The sequence below is a fragment of the Eubalaena glacialis genome, chromosome 7 (genome assembly GCF_028564815.1).
Source record: "Eubalaena glacialis isolate mEubGla1 chromosome 7, mEubGla1.1.hap2.+ XY, whole genome shotgun sequence".
Lineage (NCBI taxonomy): Eukaryota > Metazoa > Chordata > Mammalia > Artiodactyla > Balaenidae > Eubalaena > Eubalaena glacialis.
This window is the reverse complement of record NC_083722.1, coordinates 65595988-65622418: the sequence shown is the minus strand read 5'-3', so window position 1 is coordinate 65622418 and position 26431 is coordinate 65595988. Positions and strand designations below refer to the sequence as shown.

Sequence of the window (26431 nt, the reverse complement as noted above, 5' to 3'; positions counted from 1 at the left end):
TTCTTCTGTGAACTTCTTTTTTACATCCTTTGCCCATTTTTCTTTTGGGATTTTGATCTTTTTTTATTTGCAGGAACTTTTCGTATATTAAGCATATTTGTTCTTTGTCATATGTTGCCATACTTTTTCCTGTTTTTTCATTTGTGTTTGACTTGGTTTAGGAGCTTTTTACCTTGAAGGAGCTTTTTATTTTTATTTAGTCAAATGTATATGTTTTTTGTTGTTGTTGTTGTTGTTTTAATTAATTTATTTATTTTTGGCTGTGTTGGGTCTTCGTTTCTGTGCAAGGGCTTTCTCTAGTTGCGGCGAGTGGGGGCCACTCTTCATCGCGGTGCGCGGGCCTCTCACTATCGCAGCCTCTCCTGTTGCGGAGCACAGGCTCCGAACGCGCAGGCTCAGTAGTTGTGGCTCACGGGCCTAGTTGCTCCGCGGCATGTGGGATCTTCCCAGACCAGGGCTTGAACCCGTGTCCCCTGCATTGGCAGGCAGATTCTCAACCACTGCGCCACCAGGGAAGCCCCTCAAATGTATGTTTTATTTTATGATATTTGAGTTATGAGTTGTATTTAGAGAAACCCTTCCCCATTTCTGGATTAAAAATGTTCACCTGTATCTTTTTCTAGTGCTTTTTTGGTGTTATTTATTATGTTTACATTTTTTATCAATATAAATCTAAATTTTATCTTGGAAGAAAAAATGTAGAAACAATGTAACCTTTCTGTTCTTATTTTAACAGGTGACTTTTGTCATCTTAGCATATGAAAATATTTTAAATGTTTGTATTCAAACCTACTGATACCGTAATTCATGGTTTCTGCCTTTGGTGTCAGCTTAGGCTTTCTCCAGCCTCCAAATTATATAACTACTCACCTTTATTTTATTTTTGATACTTTCAGTATTTTTTATACTTAAATCTTTAATGAACCTAAAGTATTTTGACATATGGTGAATTGGTACCAAGCTTTTTTCCATCCAGTCAGCTAGCCTGTTGTTCTATTACTATTTATTGAATCATTTCCTCACAAATTTCAAATGCCATCTTTAATAGTTTCAATTTTTATGTATAGAATGATTCTTTTACTTGTCATTTATTTCATTAATTGCTCAGGTCCTGTACCAATTCCATACTGTCAATTACTTGAAAAATAAAAACAGGAAGGCTTGCTTTAAAAGATACTAACCTGTATTATAAATCTAAAATATTTTTGGCTATTCTTATATTCTTCTAAGAACTTTAAACACACATTGTAAAGTAATTTTTTAAACATATAAATTAATTTGCAGGCAATTAACATTTTTTACCTTTAACATTCTCATCCAGGAACATGGTATATCTTTCTATTTGCTAGTGTTTCGCGTTACTCAGTTGAGTTTTATAGTTACAATAGTATATATAATGTGTACCATTATTGTAAAATATGATTGTGTACTTCAAAAAGACTAGAAAGATATAAAGTAAGATATTAAGTGGTTATCTCTGGCTGCCCAAATGATGGGTGATTTGGGGTGTTTATTTTCTTGGTGCCTGTTTTTTCAAAGGTCTAGTATGTATAATTTTCTTATAGAGAATCACAATTCCCAAAACACTAATTACTAATTGTAAAGTGCTTTAAGTGTAGCAATGTTTTAAATACATATAAATATTTCTAATGAAAAATACATTTATGTTGGTAAATACCACCTAAAAATAAAAATCACTCAAAGCTGTTTTTTTCTGAATAAAAAGAAATATAACTTTAATTGTCCAAAATAATTTGAAATGGTGGCTTGCATAATTAAAGGTGACATCAAAAACTGGGAAAAATGTATTGATTTATATTAGTTTTTCTCAACAGCAGAAATTTTAAAATCAGTGTTCATATTTTGAATAATGTAGAGTAGAATTATTTTCCTGCTTGACCATAAGCTAGTTGTTTAATTAACATCTAGTACATTCTGATCTGGTAAGCCTCATAGCCTAATATGGAATGCAGAGATAGTCACTTATACTATTTAACCATAATCTCTTCACAGTGTAGATTTTTGGACAAGGTGACTATTCAAGAAGAAAAAGAAGATATTTATGAAGTTTGCAAAAGGTCTGTAACATAATTTTAAATTACATAATGTTAAAATAGTCATTCATGTAATTTGTATCTTGAGCATATTTTTCATTCTCTCCTGTATATACTTGGGCTACTATGCTGTAAACAATACATGGGTATTATTTAATTAATGTGTCAGGTGTATACAGATGTCAGGGATATTGTAAGTTACCTTAAAGCTTAAGTGTTTGGAGCCATTAAAATATTTTTTGAGGGAGGAATGAGGAATAGTGATAAAAGAAAAAAAGATGTTTATGTGACTTCTATGAAGGTAAGACTAGCTGAAATCAGATGAACATTGCAATTTGCAGGTATCTTCTATGTCTGCAGCCATTAGTACTGAGAGCTACAGTACACTCACTGGAACATATACAGATACCAAATTTAGATTTAGAGGACACCTTGGAGGTCATTTGATCCACACCCCACACCTGTTTTGCTGTTGAGGCAAGGCACAGTCAGGTCAGGTGACAAATATGTTCAAGTTCTTTTATGTTAAGACAGTGTTTTTCAAAGTGTGGTCCTTGGAGCAGCTGTATCATGTGGGAACTTGTAAGAAATGTAAATTATTTGTTCCCACCCCTGACCTACTGAATCAGAAACTCAGGAAATGGGGCCCATCAATCTGTGTTTCAACAAGGTCACCAACTAATCCTGCTACATGTTCAAGTTTGAGAACCATTACGTTAAAGAAAAGCCTAGGTAAGAATTAGATTGGCATAGAAGCCTGTATGGTTCATGCCCACTTGAAGATCTTAAAAAGAAAATGTGACAAGGTTAACTTTTTTTTTCCTATTAAAAACATTTTGCTTACAAGCTAAATAGTTGCAACCTGCAGAGTTTTGTCATCACCTTGGCTCTGCCATAATGACCAGGAGTGTGACATTGGGTAAGTCACCACATTACCCTGGGTTTCATTACCCAATCAAAATAAAAGAATTTTTCTAGATAATCTTCTCCATCTATAAAACTCCATAATTCATATTTGTTTGTTTTATGTTACTGCTTTTATTTTGTTTTACTTGGAGTGGGGGTATGATAATTGCACATATCAATGATATCCCAAGTTGGGGAGAGAAGCAAATATTTTTATTTTGTGTGAAATTATTGAACTCCCATCAATGCTACTAGGTTTCAACTGTTATAAGCATTGGCCCCTTTTCTTACTATTTTTACTCTCCGCTGGCCAAGGGAACCCCAGGTGAAAAAGCTTTATTAGAACTGTGTTTAGGTAAAATACTGTAGTATCTGAATGAGGGTATAAGTCTTTCTCCGAAAAAGTAAATTCATTTATATCTGATAGCTCTGAGGTACTTTCCACCCTCCCCCTTGCTTAAGTTATTTATTTTTCTAGGTAAGTGACCTCCAAATTAAGGTGTTTTTTTTTAATTGGCTATATAGGATCTCACGTATTAGAACACAGTCAAAGCTGTTTAAATCAGTAGCCTAGAACAATACATTTCTTATACCTTCTTCCCAAAGGAAGGTCTCAAGTACTTGTATAAATTTATTATATATACATGTCCTGAAGAATAACTTACAATTCATTTATTTTATTGCACTATTAATAGAATCATTGCATGATCTTTTCTGGATTTGGATGCTAGTCCAGTTCCTGCTCAAACCTTTTGTCTGACATGATCAGAAATACTTTGCTCTAGTTTTAACCCCACCACCCCACTTCTACGCATACCCTAGCCATTTAACAAGTATCAGTTTTCTAGTTAAGAAGGCAGGAACAACCTATTGAAAATACTGAAGAATCATAGTATATGATGGTAGTACACAGCATAGTATGTAGACTACATCAGTACTATCATTAGGATGTGTTTCTACTTATTTGATTCTCGTTACTTTGTTTTTAGAATAAATTTAAATTCTGATTTTGGTTTTTCTGCTCACACAGCAGCGATTCTAAAAATACAGAGAATGTGGTTGGTGAATGTCAGTTGGCAGTGCTGGGCCCCAAACCTCTGTGCTTATCAGTGCCAGTGCCACGTTTGAATCTAAGTGCTCATCAGGAAGACACATTACTGAAGCCCTGGATGAATGGTACAATTTTCTTAGTAAAATTCTGTTGGCTTTTGATAATATAGAAATGATACAGGAGATTTTTCCACCCGAAACAAAAAAGTTAAGAAAACAATTGAGTGAATTCCCTGGCGGCAGTCCAGTGGTTAGGACTCTGCACATCCACTGCAGGGGGCACAAGTTAAATCCCTGGTCAGTGAACTAAGATCCCGCAAGCTGTGTGGCAGGGCCCAAAATAAAAAAGAGAAGAAAAAAATTGAAACAAGTATAGGATATGCTAAGATTAGAAGGTTTGTGTACCTTTAGTTAGTACTTTTGATGGAACGACTTCTGAGATACCTATATTTATGTGATAGTGGTAGTATAGGTAAATTATAGTCTATACCTAAAATATTCATATTTTAAGTGAGTGTTTTAGAAATTTAGAATGTAGTTTAGAATTTGTGTCTTTTTTTGATAATCATAATGCTGTGAAAAAATAAACTAGATTAAAGAATTAATTTAGAAACAATAAAATCCTCTTGTGTATGTAGCTCACACCTAACTCTTCCGGACCTCCCATTACTGACTTCATGCTGCCTGGTGTTGTGTACTATAGCAGCAAGCCCATGATGATCACATGTTTTATCTTAAAAAGCTTTACAGGTTTCATAATGAAAAGTACTGCAAAGCTATGCAGCAAAAACGTCAGCTTGTCCCAAATTATATCTGGATGCTGCCAAAATGAAAAATGAAATTACTTAAGATAAAAAACATTTTTGTGTTATCTTTAGAAAACATAATTTTTAAATGTCCTAATTCTCATTTTAAAAGACTAACATTAAGGGATAATGATCCCTGGTATAATAGTCAGCTCGGGCTGCCATAACAAAATGCCACAGACTGGGTGGCTTAAACAACAGATATTCATTTCACACAGTTCTGGAAGCTAGAAGTCCAAGATCAAGTTTCTGGTAGAGTTCAGTTTCTGGCTGTCTTCCTGGCTTACAGACGGCAGCCTTTTCACTAAGTCCTCACATGGCCTTTCCTTGGTGCATGTGCATGGGGGGAGAGAGAGAGAGCGAGAGAGAGAAAGCTCTCTGGTGCCTCTTATAAAGACATTGATTCTATCAGATCAGGGCCTCATTTTTACAACCCCATTTAACCTTAATTACTTCTGCAAAAGGCCCTAACTCCAAATACAGTCACTTTGGGGGTTAAGGCTTCAATTTATGAATTGGGGGGAGACACAGTCGGTCCATAGCACCTGGGTTTCTCAGTAGTTTTCTTCCCTAAGAAAGGTTTATTGTGTGTAATATTTGTCTGTTTAACTTAGACAATCATTTGAATATAGTACTCAATTCTGCTATGTAAGGCTTTTAAGAAAGCATCTTTAGCTTATAATGAATTTAAAATGTTAAGTTCAGATCTAGACATCCTTAAGGAACACCTAAGATGTAAATTACTGTATATTTCACAGGAACATACCACAGCAGCAGTCCTTGAACTGAGCACAAGAAGTCCAAAGTGAAATATTAAAGCAGATAGTAGTAGTCATCTGTTTGATCGTTATGAAAGGAATAAGTTGTAACATATTGGAATGTAATCTCATTCTTAATCATTTCTAGATTTCAGATTTCCAGGAAAACATTCTCTTCTAAAGCTGCAGGATCCTGAAATTTGTGAAATATTTAAGAGGGAAAAAAATGTAGGGGTAAGCGCCCCATTTAAAAAAATAATAATAATCTTATAAGCTTGTACTTTGGGGCTTTCTGATTAATTTCCCTATCATAATTTAAGCAGTTCTGGACATTTTATGGATTTTAAATGGGAGTTGGTGGTAAGGGACAGAAAATGGGTAGTGATTCAGAGGATATTCACAAACAGTATAACAGGTTTAAGGCAGAAGGGTGGGGAATGGGATATCCAAAACAGAAAATACAGGATGAATAGTTCCCTGTGATGGAGAAAGCTAGTGATATAAAGCAATTGATAGGAAAAGCCTGTTGTAAAAAGCTTTCACTCATTGCCTTTTTCCGTTAATCAGAAAAGCTAAGGAAATTTTTGGTTCTAATAAATGCATCTGAAATATGCATATTATTACAGAATTAACTTTTTATACAAGTTAAAAGGGCAGGCACATGAGAAGGAGGAGGGAAAGTATAAACTTTTAAAACCACGTAAAGTAAAATGGTAGTAACTTTGATGAAATATAGAAGTTTTACACTAAAGGAAATTGCAGAAATTCAGACAAATAACTTTAAATTGATTTTTTTTAATAATTTTTAAAAATATAAATTGTTTGGAGTTACTTTTTATCAAGTCAGCAAACAATTTATCGTGATAGTTTTTTGGATGTATAATATTTCTGGTTGTTTCAAATACTTTCTCACTTGATTGCGGTAAGTGTTTTACAATTAACACAGAAAGGGAATTTGTCTAATTTTCTAGGTGTTCCAGAAGCCCCTAGGGTTGCTGATACCCCATAGATATTGCAAATTTCATTTTAATACATTACGTGGCTGTGAGCGATCACAGTGCAAGTTTGCTCACGTGCCTGAGCAAGGGGATGAAAAGGTAAAATATGTTAAGTCTTTGAAGTAGAGATTGTTTTAATAACCATCTCAGTCATATGTTTTAATTCAGATTTTCATCAACTCCTAATATATGAGCTTTGCCTGATTTTGTGCTTTACATAAATGGAATCATACAATTTGTATTCTTTTGTTTCTGGCTGCTTTTGCTCAACATTTTTGAGATTCATCTGTACTTTTTTACTTAATTGTAGATGTTTCTTTCTCATTGCTGTATAATATTAAATATTCCATTGTATGAGTATATCAAAATGTTTTTTGTTGATAAATACTGCTTTTGATGGGTGGTTTCTAAATTTGGTAAATACAGTAGTGTTCTGCATGTCTTTTGGTGAACATACGAACACATTCTGATGGGTTATACTTAAAACTGGAATTATTGGGTCAAAGGGTCTACATATATTCAACTTTAGTAGATACTGCCAGACAGATTTCCAAAGTGGTTTACCAAATTACACTCTAACCAGCAATGTTTGAGAGTTCTGGTTGCTTTACATCCTCACCAGCTCTTGGTGTTATCAGCCTTTTAATTTAAGCCATTCTAGTGGGTGGGGAGTGATACCTTCCCTGGTGATTGATGAAGCTGAGCATCTTTCAAAATGTTTGTTGGGTGTTTGAATATCCCCTTTCTGTAAATATCTAAATATTTTGCCTATATTCTAGAGGATTATCTTTTTCTTGTCCATCTTAAGAATTCTTTATATATTCTGGATGCAAATTCTTTGTTGGATATACGTATTGCAAATAACTTTTACTACTTTACAAGTTGCCTTTTCACCCTTTTATTTTTTTAATTTTTTTGGAGTGTAGTTGGTTTACAATGTTGTGTTAGTTTCATGTGTACAGCAAAGTAAATCAGTTATATACATATATCCACTCTTTTTTAGATTCTTTTCACATATAGGTCATTACAGAGTATTGAGTAGAGTTCCCTGTGCTGTACAGTAGGTCCTTATTAGTTATCTATTTTATATATAGTAGTATGTATATGTCAATCCCAATCTCCCAATTTATCCCTTCCCCTCCCCTTTTCCCCCTGGTAAACCATAAGTTTGTTTTCTACATCTGTGACTCTTATTTCTATTTTGTAAATAAGTTCATTTGTACCATTTATTTAGATTCCACATATAAGCAATATCATATATTTGTCTTTCTCTTTCTGACTTACTTCACTTAGTATGATCATCTCTAGTTGCATCCATCTTGCTGCAAACAGCATTATTTCATTCTTTTTTATGGCTGAGTAATATTCCATTGTATATATGTACCACATCTTCTTTATCCACTCCTCTGTCATTGGACATTTAGATTGCTTCCATGTCTTGGCTATTGTAAATAATGCTGCAATGAATGTTGGGGTGCATGTGTATTTTCAATTTATGATTTTCTCCAGATATATGCCCAAGAGGGGGATTGCTGGATCATATGGTAGTTCTATATTTAGTTTTTTAAGGAACCTCCATACTGTGCTCCATAATGGTACCAATTTACATTCCACCAACAGGCCTTTTCACCCTTTTATTTTATGTATTTATTTATTTATTTATTTTTGCTTAGTTAAATCTCTAATTTTATTTTATTTTAACATCTTTATTGGAGTATAATTGCTTTACATTGTTGTGTTAGTTGCTGCTGTATAACACAGTGAATCACCTATACGTACACATATATCCCCATATCCCCTCCCTCTTGCGTCTCCCTCCCACTCTCCCTATCCCACCCCTCTAGGTGGTCACAAAGCATGAGCTGATCTCCCTGTGCTATGCAGCTGCTTCCCACTAGCTATCTGTTTTACATTTGGTAGTGTATATATGTCACTGCCACTCTCTTACTTCGTCTCAGCTTACCCTTCACCCTCCCTGTGTCCTCAAGTCCATTCTCTATGTCTGTGTCTTTATTCCTGTCCTGCCCCTAGGTTCTTCAGAACCATTTTTTTTAGATTCCATATATATGTGTTAGCATACGGTATTTGTTTTTCTCTTCTGACTTACTTCACTCTGTATGACAGACTCTGTCCATCCACCTCACTACAAATAACTCAATTTCGTTTCTTTTTATGGCTGAGTAATACTCCATTATATATGTGCCACATCTTCTTTATCCATTTATCTGTTGATGGACACTTAGGTTGCTTCCATGTCCTGGCTATTGTAAATAGAGCTTCAGTGAACATTGTGGTACATGACTCTTTTTGAATTATGGTTTTCTCAGGGTATATGCCCAGTAGTGGGATTGCTGGGTCATCTGGTAGCTCTATTTTTAGTTTTTTAAGGAACCTCCATACTGTTCTCCATAGCGGCTGTATCAATTTACATTCCTACCAACAGTGCAAGAGGGTTCCCTTTTCTCCACACCCTCTCCAGCATTGATTGATTGTAGATTTTTTGATGATGCCCATTCTGACCGGCGTGAGGTGATACCTCATTGTAGTTTTGATTTGCTTTTCTCTAATGATTAGTGATGTTGAGCATCCTTTCATGTGTTTGTTGGCAATCTGTATATCTTCTTTGGAGAAATGTCTATTTAGGTCTTCTGCCCATTTTTGGATTGGGTTGTTTGTTTTTTTGATATTGAGCTGCATGAGCTGCTTGTATATTTTGGAGATTATTCCTTTGTCAGTTGCTTTGTTTGCAAATATTTTCTCCCATTCTGAGGGTTGTCTTTTGGTCTTGTTTATGGTTTCCTTTGCTGTGCAAAAGCTTTTAAGTTTCATTAGGTCCCATTTGTTTATTTTTGTTTTTATTTCCATTTCTCTAGGAGGTGGGTCAAACTTTTCACCCTTTTAAAAGTGTCTTTGGTAAACAAAATTATTAATCTTTATATAGTCCAATCTAATCCATTTTTTTCCCTTTTATGGTGTTGACTTTTTACATGCTGTTCAAGAAAGCTTTGCCAAGATCATGAAGATGTTCTTTTATGTTTTTCCTTTAAAAGTTTTCTTGTCTGATATTTACATTTAGAACTCTAAGCCATCTAGAATTAATTTTTGTTTAGGATGTGAGATGGTCTAGATATATATTTTTTCCCATGTGGATCTCCAGGTGACCCAAAACCATCCTTTCCCCCACTGCACTGCAGTATCACCATGTCATAAATCAGCTGATTGTGTATGAGTGGGTCTATTTATAGGATCTCTGTTCTAATCCATTGGTCCATGTGTTTCTCCTTATACCAGTAAAATATGTCCTCCCTTCCCCAGTTGATTGCTAATCTTGACTCTGTTTCCTAGACTATTTCTTTGACAGAGATTCTCTGAATAAGATTTTTGTAACGAATTCAGTGTACATTTCAAATCTTAGTTAACCTAACATCAGCTTCTTTATTCCATTGCTTTCAATTGACTTAAAAAAATTGGAATAAGCAAAAAGATAGGACTGAAATTTGTGTAGATTTTACGAAATATAAAAAGGTAATTTTACATTTTTTGTGACTTTTATAGGTTTGTATGGATGTGTTTAAGAAATATATAAGTATCAACGAGCTTTGTTTGCTACAACGTGCAGGTATGAGACAATGGAATGATTACTATGAATTTATTCATACGAGAGTTTCAAACAATGTGCTATTGTCTTAATAGTTTGAAAGTAAATTCAGTACTTTTGAGTATGAAAACTGAATGCCTTAGAGTAGCTCTCTTGGTCTTAGAAAGGATTAATAATAAGTGTGGCATTTTGGTTAATAAAAAAATTATAATCCACCTAACACTGTAATTCCCTCACATACTAATATTTTCATGACATAGAAATTTTATTTACAGTTGTAAGACAGGAAAAAGGATATTGTTAATTGGCTTAAAATCTTTCTGAAGGGATCTTTCAGAAACTGTATCTTCCTTACTTATTAGCCCTTTTCTTTTTACATTATCCCTTGTAGCCAGTGCACTATCCATCATTCTGTGCAGTTCCCTAAATAGGGCATGCTGTGTTATAATAGAGAGGGCACTGCTGTCTCTACCCAGGATCCCTTTCTTTTATCCCACTTCCCCATAGCAAAGACCTATTCATCTTTCAAAGCTTACTCATAGGAAATAGGATAATCTCCTCTATTAGGCCCTTATCTGACTCCACAGCCTCATCCCATTCCCTGCTCCCATCTCCCCCTACTACATTGTGAGCCCCAAGAGGAAGGGACCAAGCTTTACATTTGTCACCCTGACACAGCCACCAAAACCACATAGTATGATGGTAACAGAGCACCATATTCATCTGCTTAAAATCTCATCTAGCTAAAAACAAAATCTCTGACAAGTTTGTTTTGCTGGTGATATCATCTCCTCTAAGGATTAGAGGAAGCATATGAGGGAACTGGTAGTCTGGACTTAATCCAGCTGTAGCAAGGAGGAAGTAGTTAAGGTAGAAGTAATAGGAGCCTATATAGGGAATATACCTGTCACCTGACAGGTTGTGATAACCAAGGAGGAGAAGCTACATATGGTTAGATATGGATGAACATTTATATTCCAGAAATAATTCCATAACATATATGGAAGAAAAGAGGATGACATGGGAAAAATACAAAACTCCCCAAAACATAATTCTGGTTGTGTGAATATCCAGTATGGGAAAAGGAAAAATATATGTTTATTCAGTTATAAAACAATAAATACAGAAAACAAAAATAAAAACCTATAGTGAAGAATAAGTGCAGGAAGTTGGCAAAAACCTATATAAATTACGTTTGATGTGAAAATAGAAAGTTAGATCAGTGGAACAGATAGATAGCTCAGAATAAACTTGATACTATGTATAAAGAGGTTTAGTGTTTAGAAAGACCATAGGGTTTGGGAAGGAAGACTCATTTTATGAATGATGTTAGGAAAACTGGATAGCAACTTAGAAAGAGAAACTCTGAATATCTCTGGTATAAAGTATAGATCTAACTGCTCAGGCTCTACAGAGAGGCCTCAGGGACCACCTAGTTCACAAGGGAAGGTACTGAGAGGGTGGGACTCCCCATTACCCTATTTAACCATAAGTTCATTTTTATCTGTTTTATATTTGAATTTCCACATAAAATTCTTTTTCCAGAAGTTGTTTGACTAAAAACATTGTGAAAAACTACTACTGCTTAGCATACACCAAAATGAGTAATTGTAGTATGTTGGTAATTCAGTAAAAAGAATTAACATTTTCAATCAGATTTTTTTGAAAGTTGATAATTTCTGTGGTTTAAAGTAATCAAAGGAAGCACAAAAGATAAAAATCTGTTTATATAAATGTAAACTGAAAAAAGCTATTAGCTTCAAATATTTTAAAATGTATGTATTCTGAGCTCCAGAGTTACCACATTATTGGATTCAAATGCCCACTTTTCAATCAAAAAGTCATATGACAGGGCTTCCCTGGTGGCGCAGTGGTTGAGAATCTGCCTGCCAATGCAGGGGACACAGGTTCGAGCCCTGGTCTGGGAAGATCCCACATGCCGCGGAGCAACTGGGCCCGTGAGCCACAATTGCTGAGCCTGTGCGTCTGGAGCCCGTGCTCCGCAACAAGAGAGGCCGTGATAGTGAGAGGCCCACGCACCGCGATGAAGAGTGGCCCCCACTTGCTGCAACTAGAGAAAGCCCTCACACAGAAACAAAGACCCAACACAGCCATAAATAAAAATAAATTTTAAAAAAATTTTTAAAAAAAAGTCATATGACATACAAAGAAATGAGCAAAATATGGCCTATTCAAAGGAAAAAATAAATCAACAGAAACTATCCTTGTAAAAGACCTGATGGCAGATAAATTAGACAATGATTTTAAAACATCTGTCTTAAAGGTGCTTGAAGAACTAAGGAAGATGTGGGGAACGTCAAGAAAATAATGTGTGAACAAAATGGAAATATCAGAGAGATAGGAAACCTAAAAAGAAACCAGAAAAATTCTGGAGTTGAAAAATACAATAACTGAAATGAAAAATTCACTAGAGGGATTCAAAGGCAGATTTTAGCAGGCAAAAGAATCAGAGAACTTGAAGATAGGAGAATGGAAATTATCAGGTCTGAGGAACAGAAAGAAAAAAGTTTGAAGAAAAGTGAATACAGCCTGAGGAACACCATGAAACAGAACACTGTGGAAGTCTCAGAAGGAGAAGAGAAAGAGAAAGGGGTAGAGAGAATATTTGAGCAAATAATGGCTGAAAACTTCCCAAATTTGATGCAAGTTGTAAATATAAATATCCAAGAAGCTCAGCAAACTCTAAGATGAACTCAAAGAGACACACACCAGGGCTTCCCTGATGGTGCAGTGGTTGAGAATCTGCCTGCCAATGCAGGGGACACGGGTTCGAGCCCTGGTCTGGGAAGATCCCACATGCCGCGGAGCAGCTGGGCCCGTGAGCCACAATTACTGAGCCTGCGCGTCTGGAGCCTGTGCTCCGCAACAAGAGAGGCCGCGATAGTGAGAGGCCCGCGCACTGCGATGAAGAGTGGCCCCCACTTGCCACAACTGGAGAAAGCCCTCGCACAGAAACAAAGACCGAACACAGCCATAAATAAATTAAAAAATTAAAAAAAAAAAAAAAGAGACACACACCAAGACATATTTTAATCAAACTTTCAAAAGCCAGAGGCAAAGAGAGGATCTTGAAAGCAGCAAGAGAGAAGCAAATTATCACATACAAGGGATCCTCAATAAGATTATAAGCAGATTTCTCATCAGAAACTTTGGAGGCCAGAAGGCAATAGGCCAATATATTCAAAGTGCTAAAAGAAAATATCTGTCAACCAAGAATCCTATATCTAGCAAAACTGTCCTTCAGAATTGAGGGATAAATTATTGGTATGACATTCCCGGATAAACAAAAGCTGAGAGAGTTTGTTTCCTTTAGACCTGCCCTTCAAGAAATGCTCAAGGGAGGCCTGCAAAGTGAAATGAAAGGGCATGAGACAGTAACTTGAGGTCATATGGAGAAATAAGGATCTCAATAAAAGTAAATACATGGGTAATTATAAAAGCTAGTATTATTGTAACAATGGTTTGTACTGTACTTTCTGTTTTTTACATGATTTAAGAAACTAATACCTTTAAAGAAAAGTATATTATTAGTGTAAAAACTAGTATTATTGTAAATTTGATTGGTAACTCCAAATCCTCTTTTCCATATTATTTAAGAGACTGATGCATTTGAAAGAACTGTTAGTTAATGTTTTGGGGCACACAGTATATAAAAATGTAATTTGTGACCTTAGCAACTGAAAGGGGTGGGGATGGAGCTGTAAAGAAGCAGAGTTTTTGTATATTATTGAAGTTACGCTGGTATAAATCCCACGGTAACCTCAATAGCTATAGAATATGCACAAAAGGAAATGAAAAAGGAGTTAAAACTTTCACTCAAAAAATCACCTAACACAAAAGAAGAGAGTATTGCAGGAAATGAGGGACAAAAAAGCTATGAGACATACAGAAAACAAATAGCAAAATCAGAAGTAAGTCCTTCATTATCAGTAATTACTTTTAAAGTAAATGGATTAAATTCTCCATTCAAAAGACACAGATTGGCAGAATGAATAAAAACACATTATCCAATTATATGCTGTCTACAAAATATTCACTTTAGAGCCAAAGACAAATAGATTGAAAGTGAAAGGATGGAAAAAATATTCTATACAAATAGTAACCAGAAGAGAGCAGGAGTGGCTATACTAATATTAGACAGAATAGACTTTAAATCAAAAAAGGTTACAAGAGACAAAGAAGGACATTATATATAGTAATGAAAGGTTCAGTACAGCAGCAGTATAAACATTTATACCTAATCACAGACGATCAAAATACATAAAGCAAAAACTTACAGAATTAATGAGAGAAATAGACAGTTCTACAATAGTAGTTGGAGACTTCAATACCCCACTCACAATAATGGATAGAACAACCAGACAGAAGGTAAGTAAAGAAATAGAGGACTCAACACAAGATACCCACTAGATCTAACAGACACATACAGAATACTCTACCCAACAACAATAGTATACATATTCTTCTCAAGAGCACATGAGGCATCTTCCTGATAGACCATGTGTTTGGCCACAAATTAAGTCTCAACAGATTTTAAAAGATAGATATTATACAAAGTATCTCCTCTGATCACAACAGGATGGAATTAGAAACCAGTAACAAAAGAAAACTGGAAAATTAACAAAATTGTGGAAATCGAACATACTTTTAAGCAACCAAGGGATCACAGAAGATATCACAAGGGAAATCAGAAAATACTTAGAGACAAATGAAAATGAAACACAACATTCCAAAACTTATGCGATGGAGTGAAAATGGTACTTAAGAGGGAAATTTATAGCTATTGTATAAATGTTTATGTTAAAAAACAAGAAAGATCTCAAATCAACAACCTAACTTTACAACTTAAGAAACTAGAGAAAGAAAAACAAACTAAACATAAAGCTAGTAGAAGGAAGGAAATGATAAAGATCAGAGCAGAGATAAATGAAATAGAGAACAATGAGAATAGAAAAACAGTGAGAAGAAAATCAATAAAACTGAAAGCTGGTGTTTCAAAAAGACGAACAAAATTAACAAATCTTTGGCTAGATGGACTAAGAAAAAAGGAGAGAAGATTGAAATTGCTAAAATAAAAAAAATGGGGACAATAATACGATTCTACAGAAATAAAAATGATTATAAGAGAGTACTGTGAATAATTGTGTGCCAAACAAATTGGATAACTTAGATGAAATGGACAAATTCCTAGAAAAACAAAATCTTCCAAGACTAAATGATGAAGAAATAGAAAATCTGAATAGATCTACAGCTAGTAAGGAGATTGAATCAGTAATCAAAAATGTTCTGACAAAGAAAGCCCTGCACCGAATGGTTTCACTGGTGAGTTCTACCAAACATTTAAAGAACTAATATCAATCCTCAAACTTTTCCCAAAAATTGAAGAGGGAACACTTGCTAACTCATTCTATGAGGCTGAGGCTACCATTGCCCTGATACCAAAGCCAGATAAAGAAACTGCCAAAAAGGTAACTACAGATCGATACTCCTTGTGAACATTGATACAGAAATCCTCAACAAAAACTAACAAACCAAATTCAGCAGCATATTGGAAGGATCGTAGACCATGACCAAGTGGAATTTATTCTTAGAATGCAAGAATAGTTCAACATACAAAAATCAATCAAAGTAATACACCACATTAACAGAATGAAGGGGAAAAACCACATGATCATCTCAATTGATTCAGAAAAAGCATTTGACAAAATTCAACACCTTTTCATGATAAAAACACTCAAAAGATTAGGAATAAAAGGAAACTACCTCAACATTTAAAAAGCCATAGCTGGGCATTTCTATACACTGACATTGAACAATCTGAAAAGGAAATTACAAAAACAATTCCATTTACAATAGCATAAAAAAGAATAAAATACTTATTAACTTAACCAAGGAAGTGATAGACTTGCAGAATGAAATCTACAAAACATTGCTGAAAGAAATTAAAGATAAATTAATGGAAATACATCCCATGTTCACAGATTGGAAAACTTAGTATTGTTAAAATGTCATTACTTCCCAAGTGATCCCCAAGGAATCCCGAAATAATCTTGAAAAAGAAAAAACCTGGAGGACTCATACTTCCTATCTTGAAAACTTACTACAGAGCTATAGTAATCAAAACAGTGTGGTACTGGCATAAAGACAGACATATAAACCAATGGACTAGAATAGAGAGCCTGGATATAAAGCCTCACATATATGGTCAAATGATTTTTGAGAAGGATGCCAAGATCATTCACTAGTGAAAGGATAGTTTTTTAGTGCTGGGAAAACTAAATATCCACAAGCAAAAGAATAAAATTGGACCCTTATCTAACACTATATACAAAAATTAGTTCAAAATTGATTAAAGACCTTAATGTAAGACCTACAACAATAAAACTCTGAGAAGAAAGCATAAGGACAAAAGCATCACACATTGGATTTGGCAGTGATTTCTTGGATATGACACCAAAGACAATGGCAACAAAGAAAAAATAGACAAATTGAACTTCATGAAAAATTTAAAATTCCGTTCATTAAGAGACAATATCAGTAAGATAAAACAGCAGCCCACAGAATGGGAGAAAGTATTTGTAAATCATATATCTGATAAAGGATTGGTATCCAGAATATACAGAGAACCCCTAAAACTCAACAACAAAACCTGATTCAAAAATAGGCAAAGTACTTGAAAAGACATTTCTCCAAAGATACACAAATGGCCAATAAGCATGTAAAAAGATGCTCAGTATCACCAATCCTAAGGGAAATGCAAATCAAAACTACATTGAGATACCACCTTACTCCCATTAGGATGACTGCTATCGAAAAAAACAAAACAACAAGTGTTAGTGAGGGTGTGGAGAAATTGGAACCCTTGTACCCTATCGGCAGGAATGTAAAATAGTACAGACACTGTGGAAAAACAGTATGACAGTTCCTCAAAAAATTAAAAATAGAGTTACTGTATGGCCCAGCAATTCTTCTCTTGATATATACACAAAAGAATTGACAGGGTCTCAGAAGATATTTGTACACCCATGTTTATAGCAGCATTATTCACAGTAAAATGTGAAGCAACCCAAGTGTCCGTTAAGAAACTACTTTCTCAAAGGAAATTAATAAGTGTTATAATTTTTGGTAGAATGTTCATATCACAAATTGGAATAAAAATATCCCCAGGGTCAACATGTTGGTGGGGGTTAAAACAGCAAGAAGGGGTATATGTCAAAATAGTCTGCATCTACCCCTAAACAGGCCACTGCCTGAAATCTCCATGGGAGTGTGGCTCCTTAGGAGTTCTTATTTAGACCATTATGTATGAGGCAGTTTGGCCCTATTTTTTGTGGATAGCACATGAGTTAGCTCCCAATGTAGTGCCTAACATCCTGGTTAACATGTTATTGCCATTAAATTTTGCTTTAATTTATTTTCATCAAGTATTTCTGATACTGGAAGTGTACCTTTTAAGAAAATGAATTTATACTACTTGATCTTTAAATATGGAAAGATTGTCTAATTTAGGAAAGATGAATATCTTAAAAGCAGCAAATAACTTTAATATATACTTCTTCCTTTTTAGTAAACACATTTATGGCGTACTACAGAAAGTTCCCTCCGGGTATACACTTTGATCTACAAGTGCTAAATGACCTTCTCAATTCTTTACTCACACATTGTTTACTGAAAGAAGTATTTCAGGTCATGAGCCTCAGCATAATGGTTAAAATGCTGGTAAGTAACCTGAAAATATATTTTTCTAATATTTTAAGTTAATTTATCTGTTATATTTCTTGTTTGTATAATTGAGCAGTTACATTTCTGTTTGTTGAATACTTCGTAGAGAACACTTGTGTTTTTCAGCATAAATGAATTTGAGAAACTTAAGGTGTACTGAAAGAAGACATGAAAATGAGTGTAATTTTTTTGTTTTATCCAGCCTGCTCTGAAAATATTACTAAAAACATTTGAGTGTGTGGCAACTATGAAATTAAGGAATGCTGTACCTGCTTTAATCGATATCTTTTGCAAGGTATGATTTCATTTTATCCCTTTTATACTCTAATACTGAATAACCAAGAAAATAATGATTTCTGCTTACACTCTTAAATTGCCTTTTACTCACATTCTTAATGCCAAAGAATTCTGTTTTCAGAAATGTTCTTTTTCTCCCGAAATAGGGTTTATAAACACACTCCAGTGACTGACAGGACTTCCCCTTAATTAAATAGTTCTAAGCACTCGAGATGACTTCTTTCAGATTCGTGAACTGTCCTCATCTCTACTTCTTAAGGATGATTAAAGTTTTCTTTTTCAAAAAGATTTGAGGTCATATATAACAAAAATAAATACACAAATCAATGTATAAATAGGGCATTGTTACCAAACAAAGCAGATAGATAAGAATATGGTGGCAAGGAGTTAATTTTCTATTTGGCACTAAGCAAAAAGAAAAACAAAAATTTTTATAGCTTTTAAAAGGTATATTAAAATTTTTACTGTTGTTGAATATTTCCTAGTATTTGGTACTACCCAGCCATTCATTTCAGAATAGACTTAATAGCAGGAAAACACCCAATTCTCACCCATTCTCTTTAGGAAGCAGCATTGGAACCACTCTAGCAGATGAACAGATATTTCAGTGAATACCTCTAGTTACACATTACAAAACTTGACAAAGTTACTTGCCTGGAAATTTTTTGAATCAGGAATTACTCAAACTTCCAGTTACATAACAAATGAGTCACAGGGATGAAATGTACGGCATGCGGAATATAATCAGTAATAATGTAGTATCTTTGTATGGTGACAGATGGTAACTAGACTTATGGTTATCATTTTGTAATGTACAGAAATATCAAATCACCATGTTGTGCACCAGTAACTAACGTAGTGTTGTAGGTTAATTATACTTCAGAAAACAAACTCATAGAAAAAGAGATCAGATTTGTGGTTACCAGAGGCAAGGCGTGGGGGGATTGGGAATTGGATGAAGGTGGTCAAAATGTACAAACTTCCAGTTATCAGATAAATGGGAACTAGGGATGTATTATACAACATGATGAATAGACTGAACACGGCTGTGTGTTCTATATGAAAGTTGTTAAGAGAGTAAATCCTGAGAGCTCTCATCACAAGGAAAACAATTTTTTTCTTTTATTTTGTATGTATATGAGATGATGGATATTCACTCAAATTATTGTAATCTTTTCATGATGTATGTAAGTCAAATCATTATGCTGTACACCTTAAACTTATACAGTGCTGCATGTCAGTTATATCTCAACAAAACTGGAAGATAGATAGATAAATTTAAAATTAAAAAAATAAAAAGAAATTACTGATCACCTGTAGTCATTGTAGAAAACCTCAGTTTAATACCTCTCAGGAATTTTATCATCAGGGATACAGTACAACCACCAGTGCTATACTTAGTAAAAGACAGAATGAGTACCAAACGAGGTACAGCTGATGAAGTGGTTGAGCTAACTTGGAGAACAGGAAGAATATTCAAGTTTGCATTCAAAAGTATTATTTTCATTTTTGCTTTAAATTCTTGATATAAGCAGTCTTATCGTGGTTCTCAAATATTTGAAGAAAAATATGCTTCAAAGTTTTAAAATGAATTTTAATTCTGTTTGTCTCCATGTTTCACTTCTTCCATCAGTCTCTTAGTTTTTTCCACACACATTGGTTTTGACTCTTTCATATTTTTATGAGAATGACTACTTTTTTCCCTCTTCTACAGCTTGTTGAAGCTGGGATGGTACTTGACCCAGAACACTTTAACTATATTATTAAGCTTTTATACCAAGTACAGGCTTCCAAGCAAGAAATAACTGCAGTTCTGGAAATGAAATCCAGGTAAGAAGAATCATTATAATTAGGACTAAAATATATGTATTTTGGTGGGGACTTAAAAAGGATGAAGGCAAAGCACTTATTATTGTTCATATGCTCACCGTAAGCCCTTCTCCTTCTTTTGTCTATGGCCTAGTCACATTGTCATCAGCTGCTTCTAGCCAACCCTCCTGGCCAGCCTCACCAGATCTTTTTCAGTACCTGATTTCATCTCAGTACCTGGCAGATCAAATGTAAAGTCTCCCTTGCTCTGTTTCACAACTTACTTGATTCTAATGCACTCTCTTATGTGTGTACAAATTACTTTAATTCTTTTTTCTCTTTCACTTCTTGCCATATTAACTAAATAAAATATTTTAATGTCTCTCCTTCATTCTTTTTATTGATTGATTGATTGATTGATTGATGGCTGCGTTGGGTCTTTGTTGCTGTGCACGGGCTTTCTCTAGTTGCGGTGAGCGGGGGCTACTCTTCGTTGTGGTGCGCGGGCTTCTCATTGCGGTGGCGCGCAGGCTTCTCATTGCGGTGGCTTCTCTTGTTGCAGAGCATGGGCTCTAGGTGCCCGGGCTTCAGGAGTTGTGGCTCGCGGGCTCTGGAGCGCAGGCTCAGTAGTTGTGGCGCATGGGCTTAGTTGCTCCGCGGCATGTGGGATCTTCCCAGACCACGGCTCGAACCCGTGTCCCCTGCATTGGTAGGCGGATTCTTAACCACTGCACCACCAGGGAAGCCCTCTACTTCATTCTTTCTCTCACTTGTTCACTTTCTCTATTCAGTTTATGGGCCTCCAAACGCCTTTAAAAAAAACCCAAAAAACCCTGTGCTAATTGTTAAGAGTAGTACCATAATATACCTGTATTGAGAAAAAGGAAAGCCATGACTTCTATAAAAATTTTTATTACGCTGTCACATACATAGAGAAAAGTATACAAATTTTAAGTATTTAAATGAACTATAACTTTTTAACAAAATCAGATTTGATAAAGTGCAAATGATATCAACCACCAAAGTCCTTGAGAGTGCCCAGAAAGCTCCTTCAGAGGGGCTTCCACAGTTCTTTTTATCTCATTTCTCATTATCCTCTAGTACAGAGGTTTCCAAACTTTCTTGGTTCACAGTGTCCAGAGGCCAAAATAAATACATTAACAGTACCGTTTATTAAGTAGTTAAATCCAAACAAGTTAATAGCAGTTTGACAGTGTCTGACAGATGTCGCTTGAAAATTTAAAATAACCTGAGGAGCCCCTGTGAATTTGCTCTAGTGCTCTGGATGCCATGGTGCAGTTAGGGAATTTCAGCTCTAATTATACTGCTTCCCTTCAAACACCAGCATTTAAGGTACATTTGAGTTCTTCAGGTTCTATGATTTTTTTAAATTCCTTTAACTAGTGGTAGTTAATAATATTTATGTTGCGTATGAAAATTATGACAATTTATTTGGTAACCCCTAATTTTGAAAATTGTAGCCTTATGCACTCTGCCCCTTCCTATGTGCTTGCTTCAAAACAGTTATCTTGTATTTTTTAGGAGGTATTAACATTGGTGACCTATTTATTAGTGAAGGAGAAAATTAAAAAATAACTCTGGGTAGTTAAGAGGTGTAGATCATGGTTGGGGATATGGACCCAGCCCCAAGACAGAAGGAAAAAAAAAATTTAGTATTTATTATTTTATATTTGAATTTATATTTCCTGATGTTCTTTGAAATAATTACCCGTTTCTAGACAAGGGAAATGAATTTTAATGGACATTCTTATTTTGATTTTGATTATAATTTTTAGTTAACTGTAGTTCATTTGAAAGGCTTTCACTTTCAGTGGATAAGGCTACTACAAAGAATTCTGACATTTATATTCAGGACATCAGTGAAAATTTAGGTGTGTATATAATCTAGGAAATTTGTTAGCATACCTTTAATGATTTTAAAAGTTGTATTTTGAAATAATCTTAGATTTACAGAAATGTTGCAAAAATTAGTGTGGTGAATTCCCATGTTCCCATGATCTAGCTTCCTTCATGTTAACATCCTACGTAATAATAGTGCCATTATCAAAACTAGGAAATTAATTTTGGTATAAATCCATTAACTCACTACAGATCATATTGCACTGTAGTAGGATGCACATGGTTCAGTATATCTTATTACTGGTTAAGTTAACCTTTATCACTTAGTTAAAAAGATTATCTGCCAAGTTTCTACACTGTAAAGTTACTCTTTGTCCTATTGTAACGAATAAATATCTTGGGGAAGAGACTTTAGCATTATGTATTATGCTGTTTCTCCTCAAAACTTCATACATTAATTTTAGTATTCTTCAGTGGCTCTTTACTACAGGTTACTACTGTGGTATTTACCCAATGGTGATTTTGTATTTTCCCCATTTTTTCTACATTAAAAAATTTTTTATTTATTTATTTATTTATTTGGCTGCACTGGGCCTTAGTTGTGGCACGCAGGATCTTTAGTTGCGGCATGCAGGATCTAGTTCCCTGACCAGGGATCGAACCCAGGCCCCTTGCATTGGGAGCGCTGAGTCTTAGCCACTGGACCACCAAGAAAGTCCCTTTTCTACATTTATTTATTTATTTTTAAATAGCATGCTTCCTTTTTTTTTTTAATAGCTATTATTGCTGGGGTTTTTAAAAAATATTTATTTATTTGATCACACCAGGTCTTAGTTGTGGCAGGTGGGCTCCTTAGTTGCAGCTCACCAGCTCCTTAGTTGTGGCATGCGAACTCTTAGTAGCAACATGCGTGTGGAATCTAGTTCCCTGACCAGAGGTCGAACCCAGGCCCCCTGCATTGGGAGTGCGGAGTCTTAACCACTGCGCCACCAGGGAAGTCCCTCCCTTTTCTACATTTATTAATTGGAATTTTTCAGTAAAGAAGAGCTGTCCCTTCTCCATTTATTTACTTATTCAAAATTTATGTCAGTGTGAACTCATGGCTGTTTATTTTATTCTATGGGTTATTTATAATCTAATAATATAGTTATTTATTTTGTTGCTCAAATTGTTCCAAATTTGACCTTTGGGAATTCCTTCAGGTTTGTTCCTACATCCTTTCGTCATTTTTTTTTCGTTTTTCTACCACTTTTGTGTTATTTGAAGCCACAAAGTTAAGTCTCATCTTCTCTTTTCCCTGCTCCAACATTGGCAGCAACCATTTCTCCAAGGAGCTCTGGTTCCTTTTATTAGAGAATGGTATTTCAAAACCAAGACCTGAATGTGTTCATTGCTGCTAGAGTATCATTGCAGCCAGGTCTTCTCAGTGGACAGGGCTAGGAAATATATGTATGTATACACAACATACATACACACACAAGATATATATATTTATTTCTCTATTTTTATGTATATTACAAAAAACATGAGTACATACTGATAGCTTGATTCTAATCCAGCACTACAGGTTCATCTTAGTCTTCCCTTTTTCATATTTATAAATTCTCCAACAGTGAGAAACCTGACTCTCATTATCTACAATATATTTGCTCATTTATTCAGTCTTACGATCCACAAAAAGTAGTTTCAGAACTGCTAACCCATACCTCTGTGGGAAAAAAATTTAGTACATTTTTAGTATAAGGTTATTATAGTATTCAGCCAAAATATTGCTTCCTAAGTTACTTTGTTTAGTTCTTTTTTTTCCCTATGCCCATTCAATGTGGTTATTCATTTGTAGACCATTTAGGTTTATTTATTACTGTTTGTATTATATTTTCAGTTATCCCACATCCTCGTTGGTTTGAATTATTTAGGGAAGTATGTGAAAAATTGCTGTCTGTTCTAACAGTCAATGCTGTACTAAAAAGATGCAATGAGAAATGTTGCTCCGGCTTACTCCTGCTCCACCGTTTCCATTTCATCCTTCTCTCTACCCCTTTTCCACCTACATACTGGAGGTAACCAGTCTTTCAGTTTCTGGGGTTATCCTCTTATAATGAGCAGATGTGTATGTATTTTCTTATATCTACATCTTTATTACATATAGTATAGAAAATAATAAATACTCTTTCTTTTAATTTGCTTTTTTTCACTCAGACAGTATATCCTGGAAATCAATCTAAATCAGTCCATAGAGAAATTCGTCATTTTTTAAACAATGCAAAGTACTCCATTGTATGGATATACTTTAGGTTATTCAATCAGTGATGGGTATTTAAGTTGTCCCCAATATTTTGCAATTTAAAACAATGCTACTGCTCTTGGATTGGAAGAATTAATATTGTTAAAATGACCATCCTACCCAAAGCAATCTACAGATTTAATGGTATCCCTATCAAATTACCCATGACATTTTTCACAGAACTAGAACAAATAATCCTAAAATTTATATGGAATCCCAAAAGACCCAGAATTCCGAAAGCAATCCAGAGGAAAAAGAACAAAGCTGGAGGCAGAGCCCTCCCAGACTTCAGACAATACTACAAAGCCACAGTAATCAAAACTGTATGGTACTGGTACAAAAACAGACATGTTGATCAATGGAACAGAATAGAAAGCCCAGAAATAAACCCACACACAGTTAATCAGTTAATCTTCAATGAAGGAGGCAAGAATATTCAATGGAGAAAAGACAGTCATTTCAACAAGTTGTGTTGGGAAAGCTGGACAGCTTCATATATTTAAATCATTAAAGTTAGAACATTCCCTCACACCATATACAAAAATAAGCTCAAAATGGTTTAAAGACCTAGAAATAATGACACCATAAAAATCCTAGAAGAGAACATAGGCAAAACATTTTCTGACATAAAACGTAGCAATATTTTCTTAGATCAGTCTCCCCAGGCAAAAGAAACAAAAGCAAAAATAAACAAATGGGGCATAATGAAACTTAAAAGCTTTTGTACAGCAAAGGAAACCATAAACAAAACAAAAGACAACCTACAGACTGGGAGAAAATATTTGTAAATGATGCGACCAACAAGGGCTTAATTTCCAAAATATATAAACAGTTCATACAACTCAATATCAAAAAACCAAACAACCCAATCAAAAAATGGGCAGAAGACCTAAATAGACATTTCTCCAAAGGAGACATACAGATGGCCAACCTGAAAAGATGCTCAACATCGCTAATTATTAGAGAAATGCAAATCAAAATTACAATGAGATATCACCTCACACCGATCAGAATGGCCATCATCAAAAAGTCTACAAATAATAAATGCTGGAGAGGGTGTGGAGAAAAGGGAACCTTCCTACACTGTTGGTAGGAATGTAAATTGGTACAGCCACTATGGTGAACAGTATGGAGATTACTTAAAAAGCTGAAAATAGAGTTGCCGTATGATCCAGCAGTCCCATCCCTGGGCATATATCCAGAAAAGACGAAAACTGTAATTCAAAAAGATACATGCACCCCAATGTTCATAGCAGCACCATTTACAATAGCCAAGACATGGAAGCAACCTAAATGACCATTGACAGATGAATGGATAAAAATTAGGAACTTGTCCTTCCTTTTTAATGCTCTGGAATAATTTATAAAGCATCGGGACTAATTACCAAAATTGACCCCATAGTTGGCTGTCACACAGTATTCTTAGTTTAATGGAACCCTCCTCTTTTCTCCTTTTCTTCTTCTCCTCTTCCCAATTGCCAGTGTGCTTCTCCTTTCATTTTTGTCTTTTTTTCTTTCCCAGAAGCTATCTATACATTTCACAGATTGCTTTCTTTAAATCATACAAAACTTTTAAGTTCCTTCTGTGTGGTTTGTGTTCTAATATTCCCAGACAGTTTTTTTCTTAGCATTTTCAAATTTAGTGTGGACTTTGTCTTTGTAATGGTAGTTCTTAATCAATGTTAGGTCCCTCTGGTAGTTTCCCTTTTTGGTTCTCCCCTACAAGTATTTTTGTTTGTTTGCTTTGTTTTGTTTTGGTCAGTATTTGCTTGCCACAAATCCTTATGGACCAGTGAGAGTGAAGTGGGAGCAGTAGAGATCAAGTGCTGAGACTTAATTTTTTTTTCTCTTTTTATTCACAATTATTTTAAAGTTTTGACATTCTCTGTCTTCAAGTTAGGATGAAAGTATGATTTCATGTGGAATTTGCTTTTTCCTCCTTGTTGCCTGTGGTTTAGGAGGAAATAATAGTATAAGTTAGGTATCTGCTCAGTTGCCATTTTCTTCAGCGCTGAATAATTTTTATAGTATATTTCTCTTTCTCCAGTCTCTTAGGTAAAAATTATAGAACAAATGAATTAGGAGCAATATTGACTTTTTGGGTGATGAACATAATTAACCCTTTTTTTTTTTTAATTTTTATTTATTTATTTATTTATTTATGGCTGTGTTGGGTCTTCGTTTCTGTGCGAGGGCTTTCTCTAGTTGCGGCAAGCAGGGGCCACTCTTCATCGCGGCGCACGGGCCTCTCACTATCGCGGCCTCTCC

The 26431-nt window shown here is 34.9% G+C and overlaps 1 protein-coding gene across 1 annotated transcript in view; it reads left to right on the top strand.

The window, feature by feature from the left end:
- Positions 1 to 26431, top strand: part of TOPAZ1 (testis and ovary specific TOPAZ 1) — a 68159-nt gene that overhangs the window by 21569 nt on the left and 20159 nt on the right. Inside the window, exons 5-12 of the mRNA XM_061195259.1 lie at positions 2014 to 2078; positions 3994 to 4136; positions 5723 to 5808; positions 6546 to 6671; positions 10128 to 10191; positions 17759 to 17910; positions 18116 to 18208; positions 19925 to 20040. Of these exons, the coding sequence (XP_061051242.1) occupies positions 2014 to 2078; positions 3994 to 4136; positions 5723 to 5808; positions 6546 to 6671; positions 10128 to 10191; positions 17759 to 17910; positions 18116 to 18208; positions 19925 to 20040 (845 nt within the window). The remainder of the gene's footprint in view (positions 1 to 2013; positions 2079 to 3993; positions 4137 to 5722; positions 5809 to 6545; positions 6672 to 10127; positions 10192 to 17758; positions 17911 to 18115; positions 18209 to 19924; positions 20041 to 26431) is intronic.